General features: G+C 36.1%; 1 protein-coding gene across 1 annotated transcript in view; it reads right to left on the bottom strand.

Moving 5' to 3' along the window:
• Positions 1-12,303, bottom strand: part of VPS13A (vacuolar protein sorting 13 homolog A) — a 349,059-nt gene that overhangs the window by 130,080 nt on the left and 206,676 nt on the right. The window contains exons 40-42 of the mRNA XM_036739209.1: positions 7,788-7,880; positions 6,689-7,045; positions 5,225-5,326 (exon numbers count right to left, since the gene is read on the bottom strand). Coding sequence (XP_036595104.1) covers positions 5,225-5,326; positions 6,689-7,045; positions 7,788-7,880 — 552 coding nt within the window. The remainder of the gene's footprint in view (positions 1-5,224; positions 5,327-6,688; positions 7,046-7,787; positions 7,881-12,303) is intronic.

The following is a 12,303-nucleotide window of genomic DNA, read 5'->3' as shown; positions in this document are numbered from 1 at the left end:
ACATTTCTCTTGAGTTTTGTTTTTCAAGATCGAATTTTCTCTTCGGTTTTGGTTTTTTCATCAGAAATGATTGAAAGTTCTGTATTTCACTGAATGTCCATCTTTTCCCCAGAAAGATCATGCTCAATTTTGCTCGGTAGTTGGTTCTTGGTTGTAACCCAAGCTCTTATGCCTTCCAGAATATCATATTCCAAGCCTTCTGGTCCTTTAATATAGAAACTGCTAAGTCCTGTGTAAACTTGACTGTGGTTCCATGATATTTAAATTGTTTTTCTGGCTGCTCATAATACTCTCTCCTTGAACTGATACTACTGGAATCTGGCTACAACATTCCTTGGAGTTTTCATTTTGGGATGTCTTTCAAGAGGTGATCAACGGATTCTTTCAATGACTATTTTACCAACTGGTTCTAGGACCTCAACGCAGTTTTCCTTGATAATTTCTTGAAAGATGCTGTCCAGGCTCTTTTTTAGATCATGGCTTTCAGGCAGACCAATAATTCTTAAATTATCTCTCCTGGCTTTATTTTCCAAGTCAGCTGTTTTTCCAATGAGGTATTTTACATTTTCTTTTATTTTTTTCATTCTTTTGATTTTGTTGGACTGATTTCTTGACGTCTTATAGAGTCATTAGCTTCCACTTGCCGAATTCTAATTTTTAATGAATTGTTTTCTTCAATTAACTTTTCCTTTTCCATTTGACCCATTTTACTTTTTAAGGAGTTCTTCTCTTCTGGGAGTTTTTGTGCCTCCTTTTCCATTTGGCCAATTCTACTTTTTAAGGAGGTATTCTCTTCAGTGATTTTTTTTTTTTTTTTACATTTGGCCAAGTGTATTTTTAAAATAATTATTTTCTTAGCTAGCTCTGTTTCCAGGAGCCAAGATGGTACAGTAAGAAGAAAGACACTCTCACTCTCCCTTATTGACCTCCGAAAGCCCAGAAAATACCACCACAGGAAAAACCCTGGAACAGATGAGCCAGCAGAAAGATGAGGTGCAGCAGTCTTGTAGCCCAGGAAGCTTGGGGGATTAATGAGAATGGCCCCTCTTGCTCTGGGAAAGGGGGAACAGTAGAGGATTGAAGGTGTCCCAGCAAGCCACATGTGACTAAACCAGGGGCAGATCCTGAGCCCCAGGCTGGTGGAGCAGGCAAGAACCAACACCAGGATTCACCCCCCACCAAGTGCCTCAGAACAGGCAGGGGAACCAGTAGACACCAGCTTGGAAAACCATCATGTGTACCAGCACTCTCCAGCAGCCAAATCTCCCAGTGCTTCAGCACAACTCCAGGAAACACAGCTCCAGGCTGGCAGACATTCTCCAGCAGCTAAACATTTGAGTGCAAGGTGAGCAGACATCCTCCAGGGGCCAGACTCCCTACCCCACCTTGAGAGCTTTAGGAAAATCACTTTGGCAGCCAAGCAGAGGACGGCTTGGAGTGAGGAGGCAGACTATTGTAAGAGCCCAGGAGCTGGGTGAGAAAGGACTGCAGCAAGGTGGTAGCACTGTCAGAGGAAAAAAAGGTTTACATATAAGAGATGTTATGAAGGCACTTGCTAAGAGATTAGACATGGGATATAAGGGAAGGAAATAGAATGTAGAGTCAAAGATGATAGCTAGGTTGTGAGCCTAGGTGACTGAAAGGATATTGATGCTCTCAGCAGCAATGGGGAAGTATGGAAGAGGGGAAGCTTTGGGGAGAAATATAGGTTCTGTCTTGGACATGTTTGATTTCTAGGGGACATCCAGCGTAAGATGCCTGAAAAGTTGGAGCTGTGAGTCTGGAGATCAGCAGAGACATTAGGACTGGATAAGCAGAATTAACAATCATGAGTATAAGGAAGATAACTGAAACCATGAGAGCACATCAGGTGAAATAATATAGAGGGAGAATAGAAGGCAGTCCAGGACAAAGCTTTGAGGGACACTGACAGTTAGTGTGCAGGACCTGGGTGAAGATTCAACAAAGGAGACTGATGAATGGTCAGACAGAGAAGGAAGAGAATCAGCAGAGAGTAGTGTCATGAAAACCTAAAAAGAAGAGACTGTTGTGAGACCTGCTTGAGCTCCTCATCAACTGAAGAAGTCTGAAAACCTGGACTGGCCAATCAGAGAGGATGATTTGAGCCCTTCTGGACTGATATATCAACAACCCTCTGAAATCCTCGAGGATTAAACCTGCAAACCTCATGCTGTGTTGGCAACCACAAGACTGGATTAAGCTTACACTGACACCCTGAGTGAGGGGCACTTTCTTGCTTTAAGTCTTTATAATCTGGGCAGCCTAACCCCAGAGTGAGCTCACTTCCAAATGCAGCTCTACATGCATGCTGCCTGCTTGAGAGAAATAAACATGCACACAACCTAACTCTGTTTGTCCTTCTTCGACAGAACTCTGGAGGCTGACGCTGTCAAGGAGAAGAGGGTGACTGACAGTGTCAAAAGCTGGTGTTGTTGTTTGCCCTTTTTGTTCACTAACAGGACCAATGACATCACAAGGGTGACGTCTTCACTTATGCATGAATTAAGATTTAACTGAAGCAGGATGGTGCAAGGTCATCAGCCTCTAGTCACTGGAGTCCAGGGGCAAGAAAAAAGTCAAGACAATTGTCAATGGCCCAGAATGCAGTGGGTAACCTTCTCGATTAAGGTCTTTTCCAGGTTTCAGTTTCTCTGAAGGCTCACAGGCTGCACAAAAGTCAAAAAGGATGAGGACTGAGAAAAGGCCATTAGATTTGGCAACAAAAAGATCACTGGTAACTTTGTAGAAAACAGTTTTAATTAAATGATGAGGTTGGAGACCACGCTGCAGTGATTTAAAAAAAGTGAGAACAAAGAAGAATAAGCATTAAATCTACACGACCTTCTTAAGAGGCTGAGCTATAACATGGAGGAAAGATATAGGACTGTATTTATCAAAAGCTGATCCATCAAATCAAGGTTTTCTTTTTTGTTGTTGTTGAGAAGATATAGGCATATTTGTAGGCAGTTAGGAATCAGCCAGTAAGACAGGGAGAGATTCAAGATTAATTAGAGAGAAAAGATAATAGAGGAGACAATTTGCTCAAGAAAAAAAGGCAAAATGGGTTCACTTGTCTATTCAAGTTGGCTTTGTCAAAGAAAAGGGCCTCATCTTCATGTGAGACTGGGATGGAGAAGATGGCAGCGGAAGAGTGTTCATTAACTGTAATGGCAACAACAACAAAGTGATTTTCTTGAGAATCTGTCATCTGGGAGACAATATTTAGGATAATTTTCTCTCTGAACTTTCTGAGGTAAGTACTCAGATGACAAACACGTAATATGTTACCACACCAGTAATCACAGCCTTTCCACTTTCCTAAGAAACTCTACGTCACAGAACAGCACAAGAACAGGGAATCAGATGACACTTAGTTTGAGTAGCTAGATTGGACTTACAGAGATTGGAACTACTTCTTCTGATATAGGTTTGAAAATTTAAAGATATCTTTTTTTAAGCATCTAATCTTTAATGACTTTAAATGTCTTTTTTCTCAAGACACAACTATACAACTTAGAAACAAACTTTAAAAATACATTTTGGAGTAAGCATACAAAAAGATTAAAAAGTCTATGTTCTTAGTATCCTTCAACTTACATCATTCCCACTTCCCTAATTTTATTTAACCATATTCAACCAGACAAATACTTATTAATCACCTTCTATGTTTAAGTGACTGACTTAGCACTTTGCACCGAGTTAGGTGAAGAAGTTTTTGTCTAAGGAGTTTACATTCTGTTGGGGGATAATGGATGCTATATAATTTCACACTTATGGTGTACAAGCTTAAAGTTATAATACCTCTTTTAAAATGTCAATGAAACTTTCAGCTTTGTCATTCCCAATCTCCATTTCAACCAGCCTGCTAATTTATCTGTGGGGCTATAGGTAAGAATATCACTGAAAAAACAGAGGTCTAGGAGTCAAAAATAATTTTGGACTCTATAATCCCTGTCCTTGTCTTCAGGCCAAAAAGAAAGAACAATATCTTTTAGCTCTTTTTAGTCTCATAACTATTTTTTGCTTATCAGTAAGAAAGGAGAAAAAGGAAACATGAGGTTGCTTATGATCCTTTTGTGTTTTCAAACCATACCCAATCTACTACTGCCTCTTAATTCTGCCCCTAGCTTAAAGAAAAAAAGGTGCTGCTTGAAAGTCAAACTTAATTCCTGCCTAAGGTAACATCTCTTATTACTTGTTGTTTGTTCTGTATTTTCGAAGAAGACCAATGATATTACAGGTGATGTCTAGACTCATGTGGGAACTGGATTTAAGTGAGGAAGAGTTGCACAAAGTTGTCAGCTTCACTTTCTCTTCCAGAGTCATTGCAGTCCAGTGGCAGGACAAAAGACAGGATGACCAGTGATGGCCCAGGATGCTAAAGAATGTGCTACCTTCAATATCTGACCAAGCTCTAAGTGCTCCACGGTACCTGCTGTGACCTTTACGGTCACTGGAACAAATTGTTCTCATCCGCCCATTCAAGTGGGGAAAAGTCTTCATGTGTTTGGAGTAAACACTCCTCCAACTCCATGACAGGTTTGTGGCTCATCAGTAACCATCACTCTGGTTTGGCCCATCTACCACTTCACATGCTACAGATTCTTGGAGCCAGAGGTAAGAGCTGAGTGCCGGGTGGGCATCAAAGGTGGGAAAAGCAGTCCTGAAAAGGGCTCAGCAAGCCAGAGGTGCTAGTCCTCCTTGAACACCCATACACCCCAATCTTACGACTAACAGACAGATAAACATACAAAATGTATTCAGTCCATTAAATTGCTGCATAGAGAATAACCATAACGGACGAGAAATTATATAAAGTCTCAGCTCTGACCCTAAACAAAATATTTAGCCTCCTTAGGCCTCAGTTTGCTTATATGTAAAATAATGAGGTATATATCCCTAAGGGTCCTTTCTACTTTAAAAATTCTTTAATCTCTAGGAACTATATGCCACAGAGAAGTTGAAGAATGCCAGAGATAAGCAACACTTTACAAGTTGTGCCAAGTATAAAACACAGTCTCCTACTTTTAAAAAGTTCATTTATTCAGTGGTTACAAAAAGATGTATGCTTTGCTAGGCCTAGAACATTAATCTTTCACTATTACCCTCAGAGTCACATAACTGCAGTTCTATATAAATTACATCTACTCAATTATTAATTTTTCCAGTAAAATATGTTAATATTGTCAGAAATCAGATGTACCTTTATTCCAAGATTCCATGGTCTAAAATCTTCAGTCTGATCAATTTCTAAAGGTTCAAGTAAAGGTTCCCATACACCAAACATTTCATTGTAGTAATGTACCTAAAGAGATATTTTTGAAAAAAAAATTCAGTCATTCACATGAATTCTAATACTGCATAACTGGATTTCTTTATATGATGCTCTGAATTTCCTGAACACCCCAGACTAAACTCAATGCAAAGTTCTAAAGTATGCTTCAAACAAGTTTAAAAATTTGAAATCTGGCTTTAGTTATTTGGAAAAGATTTTGCATCAGGAAAAGCTTCAAAAAGTATTTTTTTGATAGTCAACAATAAAACACTTTAACACAGAACTATTATATGAAAAAATAGATAAATATATAAAGAAACTAAGCCCACTGGATTAATAAGCTGAACCAAATTGCAACTGAGAAATATAAAAACAAAATTAATAGGAAACATAAGTTATATTGAAATATTTTAAAATATACTGAAATATCACATAGAAGAAGTAGCAAACTTATTGTTTAACCCCAGAAGGGAAAACAGTATGTTAAAGTTATGAGGCATATTTTAGGTCAATATACACAAGAAATTCCTATAATTGGAGTTACCAAAACTGTAATCAGCTGGGTTGGAAGGTAGCACATTTCCTGTCACTGGAGGTATCCAAAAAAAGGACATTATTCATTTAAGTGTTAACCTCTGAGATCCCCTTCTATTTCTATGATTCCATCAGTATTCAGGCAGAAATCTGAATCTTTTAAATTTTAAATCAATATTAATGTTACATTAATTCAATTAAACATACAAAATAATTTTCACTAATAATAGTCTAAATTGATTTAAAAAGTTACTGCTAAAGGTCTTCACTAACTGCAACATTAAGACTTTCTGCCCTACAGACTAAGAAGTCACATCTATTATCACAAAAATATCTTGTTTTAAACCTGCCTCTACTTATCACTACTTCTTTGGAAAGACATCAGTATTCTAAAATCTACCCCACCACATTTTGGGGAGGAAAATATGCATACTATTACACTACAAATCAGCTTTAAAATAGGTGTAGAATCCAGTAAAGGTTAAAAGCTTTAACAGAATAAAGAGTAAGGTATTAACAGAATCGCCTCCCAAATAACTACAACTTAAGAGAACATACAACGAACAATTAAATACTGATTGGGGAAATTATATCAAATGAATCTTCGACTAATTTTAAAGTCACAAGGTAATTTGGTTCAATGTTTCAAATATTTATATGAGGTTCAAAGTTTTAAGTGAAAATCATTTGCAGTATGTTTTTTTTAAAAAAAAGTTACAACAAGATGTCCTACACATTATAAAAAGCAGTTCAATTTATAAGAAATTTGAATAGGCTACTTGTGTAAGGAATGAAAGGAACTACCAAAAAATAAACATAAAACTGCTATTCTTTGTGGTAATATTGTTGAGTACTTACTTCTAACTCAAGATGACAGTGAAGATTTATTAGAGTACTCCAGTTTTTGCCTTCTCCTGAAAAATATGACTTAGCCAAGAGCATTGGTACTGTTCTGTGACCAATCCCAGCTTCGAGAACTACAAAAATCGAGTCAATAGTCATTTTTATCATCTCTCCACTGGGAACCAATTCTGTCACACCAGCCACTTTTTCATTATCACTTGAATCTTCAAGAAACCACATTTTCAGCTTCTTTGTATCCATTTTGTCCCATAAATCTGGCTGAGAGGGAAATGATTCTCGATGCTTAACTTCTACGGTTTTATAAAATGTTGACATAATAGTAATTACGGTATTTATGATAATAGGTGAAATCTAGGGGGAAAAATAATTAACCATGAAAATAAGTTCTTCTAAAGACAACATTTGCATTATGAAAAGTACTGAATGTATATCCTAAATATTAGGTAAAAATGATATGAATTATTTATTGGGAGGGATAGAATATACTGTTTTTACCTTTAGTGATATTGTTGCCCAACTTCATTATATATTAATTGCTTGAAAAGTAGTAAAATTACAGTATAGCAAACTAAAATCAAATGATGCATATATAGAGCATTTTATAAACCATAAGTGTTATATAAAAGCAATTCATTATTAGCCTATATTCCAACGTGATTTCCCAGTTCTATAAACATCAACCATAATTCAGATAAGCCAGTCATTTATCAAAAATATTATAGTGTGCTATATGATACTGAGAATACAGAAAATGTGGCTTCCACTTCACCAAACCTCCTCCCATTACATCAAATTTGGTGTCTTATAAACAGAAAGCACACATAATGAATATTCTTTTTTAATAAATGCATGAATGAAGGGAAAAAAAGAAACCCTAAGATTCTGACAATGAAAGAGTTAGCATTTGTTTTAAGATGTTTCACAAAATTCAAATGATAAAGTAAAAAAAAAATACTTTATAAAACAAAACGTAGGCATGTATTTTTTTTTAGCACTTAAATACTTTTTTGATAAAAAGTAATTGCATGTAGTTAAAGGTTCTGCTTTTTTAAAGAAAATGCTAAAATCAAGTCTGAACAAAATTTTAACCAACCTTGAGTGTCAGGGCTTTTACTGATACGTCAACCATCTGTGGATCTGCACCTGTCTGAACACTTTGATAAAACAAGTCACATGGCTGTAAAACCTGAGAGAAGAAGATTATCAGTATGAAAAACCCTCAATATTCTTTGAATGATGTATGATTTAATGAAACACAATTCACTTCATAATAATGTAAAAATGCATCCCAAAGAGGAAAAGTTTCAATGCAATTCCTCTAACTTCAGAGTCTGCTTTTTTCACTATAACCTTATCCTTTTTTTCCCCGTCACACTGAGTCTTGAACATATTATGTTCAGTAATTTGTTGAATTGAATGAAATACCTCATACTACAAGGTCAATATGTACAGAAAAAACTTTTGATAAAGGCTTTAACCTTAGTACAACTTTCATTTAGACTAAAAAAAAAAAAAAGGAAAAAATTCTACAAAGCATTAGCCTACAGCTTATGATGAAAAGTCCCTCTCAAACCGAAAGTTAACATCATTTGAAATGGTGAAGAATTAGAAACTTTCCCAATAAGCACAGGAGAAAAGCAAAGACTTCCCTGTTCGTCTCTGTTACTTGACATATTTCTGGAAATAATTAAAGGCATAAACACAGGCCAAGAAGAGATAAAATTGCCTCTATTTGCTAATGATTTACTAATAAAACTTTCGTTATTGTTGTTGTTCAGTTGTGTCCAACTCTTCATGACCCATTTGGGGCTCCCTTGACATAGACATTAGAGTGGCTTGCCATTTCCTTCTCTAGCTTATTTTACAGATGAGGAAAATAAGTCCAACGGGGTTAAATGACTTGCCCAGACTCACACACCTACTAAGTGACACGTCAAACTTGAGCTCAGGTCTTCCTGACTCCAGGCTTGCCAGTCTATCCACTATGACACCTCGTTGCCAATAAAACTGAATTAGTTTCAGTAAAATTGCTCATAGTTAGGCCACACCAATATGGCAAAAGGGTAGCTATCTAAATAAATATAGAATATTAATTCAAAACCATTTTAAAACTAAGAAGATCCTTTAAAGAACAAGACAAAAAAAATTTAAAAATTCATTTGGAGAAACAAAAGTTCTAAAACCTAAAGGAACCAAGAGGGGGAAAAAGCGGTAATAAAGAAAACAAACAAACAAAAAACCCAAGTAATAAGTAATAGCACAGCCAGATTTTAAGTTATATTAAAAAGCCACATCACAAAACAAAAAGAACTTAGAAGAGAATCAGATCAGGTTACCATTCATAGCTATATGATTGGGTAGGGGAGCGGGGTGTTAATTTTTTTAATTTAATTTTTTACTGAGTCAAATTTTAATAAAAATTTTTACTCATTTATACTGATTACTTGTTTTTATATGACATTTATTTCCCACTATATCCCATTCCCTTCATACACCCAAAAGTAATTCCTTTTAACAAACAATAATAATAATACGAAGGGCAATTGGGTGGTAAAGTGAACACAGTGCTGGACTGGAGTCAGGAAGACTCATCTTCCTGAGCTCCAATTTGGCCTCAAACACTTACTAGCACAAATGAGGCAGAGACAGAAAAATCTGAGAAAATCTCCAAGAGAAGGCACTTGAAATAAGGAGATCTGAGAAAGGCTTCTTATGAAAGGTAGGGACCTGGGCAAGTCACTTCACCCTGTTTGCCTCAGTTTCTTCATCTATAAAACAAGCTGAAGAAGGAAATGACAAATCACTCCAGTATCTTTGCCAAGACAACCCCTTATGGGGTCACAAAGAGTCTGACTCAACGGAAAACAACTGAACAACAAAAATAATTGATAAAGAGGAAAAAACAGTTCAGTTAAACTAACCAACAAATCAACTAAACCCAACAACATATGCCATGCTCTTGCAGATATGCATCAGGATCTAACGTAAACATTTAAGACAAACAGGCATATCCTAATAGACAGTCAAATCATATGTTGAACAAATAGTTCTCAAGAGAAGAACTGCTAGCAACTACATGAAAGAATATTCCCAATCACTAGTAATAAAAATCAAAGAGGGCTGATCTCGAACACAGAAAATTTAATATTTGGAGGGTCATAAAAAATTTTATATATGTATGTATATATGTACATGTATACGTGTATATATATATGTGTGTATATATCTATATATATATCTATATATCTATATATATATATATATATATATATATATATATATATATATATATACACACACATACACATCCTAATAAAAGCATACTAACATAGAATTGATGGAATTGTAAACTGGTTCTACCATTTGGAAAGCCAGAAAGAAATAGTTACCAACCACGACACTGGATTAAAATCCAAACTCATTTGTGAAATCTTACAGAGTATGATGGATTAATATTAGCAGTATCACCTCATAAAGCAAAGGGAAATAACTGAGGATAAAACATTTTAAAGTTGAACAAGATAAACAGACAAAGGGATAAAAAGGTAGAACTGCAAACAGAAGTAAAACGGAAATTATTTGCAAAAAACTATTTAGCAAAATGTTTTTTCTATCAAGGATAGGAGATGTAGTACATTTTGACCCTAAATCATATAGTGATAAATGACGTTATCGAAGAGGTAGAGATGGCACTAAAGAGAACGGACAAGAAAAGTAACCATGTTAGACCAAGAGAATGTAGAAGAGATCCAAGACAGGTGGAAAAGTTGGAAGGACACTGAGGGATAGATATGAACACACGTAAATGCACATGTGCAGGCACGTGCGCACACACACAATGTTTTAAATCTTGGAATTTATTAATACCTAAAAAAGGTTACTAAGAGAACACTGACCTGTATGTCTATCCTCTCATATGTAAAATCTTTATCTACACAAGAAGGTATGTAATAAAGTATCAGCCAGCAACTTTTTAAAGTGATATTCAACAACAGAACACATCTTTCCAATTTCATAACTGACTGAAAGACGGTAAGGATATAAGATCCCACTGTGCTTACTGTTTGTTAATAAAAAAAAAATTATTTGGTAGAAAAAAATACTTCCTTTTAGACTCTCAAAACAGCCACCTTCCCATACACCGAAATTATTTAAGATCATGTGAAAGACATAATAACAGATATAACCTTGTTCAACAATTCTCTGATCATAAGCATCAAGAGAGGAATAGAACAGGGATGTGGGTATATGCATATGTGTACACACACACACACACACACACACACATTCACTTGCCGAAAGCATCAAACATTGTGATGAAGGAGAACGACCAGGTCGTTAATGAAGTGCAGCAGATGCTCCTGTTTCTTAACAATACTATACTATATAGGCTGTTCATTAATATTACGGTGCAGACAGTATAACAAATGATAATAATAACAGTACCAACATCTATCATTTATAATAACACTTTAAGGATTACAAAGAACTTTACAAATCTCATCTCCTTTATCTTCACAACATCCCTGGAAAGAATGAACTATCATTATGCTCATCTTATACATCAACAAGCTTAGGTAGCGAGAGGTTAGGTGACTTGCCAAGGATCACAAAGCTAGTACATGTCTAAATCCAGATTTGAACTGTCTTCCTGATTCCAGATCGAACACACTTCCCACTAAACAACCTATCTGTATAAGAGAAACGAAGGAAAGTGCCAGAACACAGCAGAGCCTCTTGGAAGAGAATCATAATAATCCAAAAGACCTTGGCCCACATATTCACAAAGCAAAGACCAAATGGACGAAGTATCTCTACTGCCCAGATTTCAACATGCATTTAAACGGAAAATCTATAGACCTTATATTATCTGGGACAGGAAGGAAGGATGAACAATGTATCATATGATAGTAAGAGAAAATGGACAGGTGTGACAGGCAGGAGGGAAGACAGTCATAGTATTTCACTCATACATAAAGACCTCCAGCATTTTGGGTGGACTTCTGGTGGTAAATTTAGGGGAGGACACAAAAGCCAAACAGGATGAGTAGTCACTGATGAGCTGCAATCTACACCACTGAAGAGGACTGTCAAAATGATTAAATCACAGCTTCATTTGAACTTTCAGTACTAACTATTCTGGAAAGCAATTTACAGTTGCACCAACAAAGTGATTAAAATGCCCATCCCTTTTGATACGCAGTTCTGATTCTCAGATATATTTCTCAAGAAGGTCAAAGAAAGAAAGAATGGTCTCATGTACACCAAAATATTCATAGCAGCACTTTCTGTAGTAGCACAGTACAAACAAAGCAGATGTTCAAACACTGGGGAATGGCTCAACAAACTGCGGTTCATGGATGTAATGGGATATTATTGTGCTACAGAAGTAATGAATAGGATAAAACCCAGAGAAAGCTGGGAAAACTCACAATAGAAAAGAGACTCATTCAGTAAACACTGATTAAGTTCCTGCTATACACCAAGCACTGTGCTAAGTGCTTGGGATACAAAAAGAGACAGGAGACAGTCCCTGCTCTCTGGGAGCTCACACTCTAATGGAGAAGACAACATGCAACAAAATATATAAAAAGCAGGCAACATACAAG

Source organism: Trichosurus vulpecula, chromosome 9 (genome assembly GCF_011100635.1).
Source record: "Trichosurus vulpecula isolate mTriVul1 chromosome 9, mTriVul1.pri, whole genome shotgun sequence".
Lineage (NCBI taxonomy): Eukaryota > Metazoa > Chordata > Mammalia > Diprotodontia > Phalangeridae > Trichosurus > Trichosurus vulpecula.
Note: the sequence above shows the minus strand (reverse complement) of the source record. Positions and strands in the feature narration are given on the sequence as shown.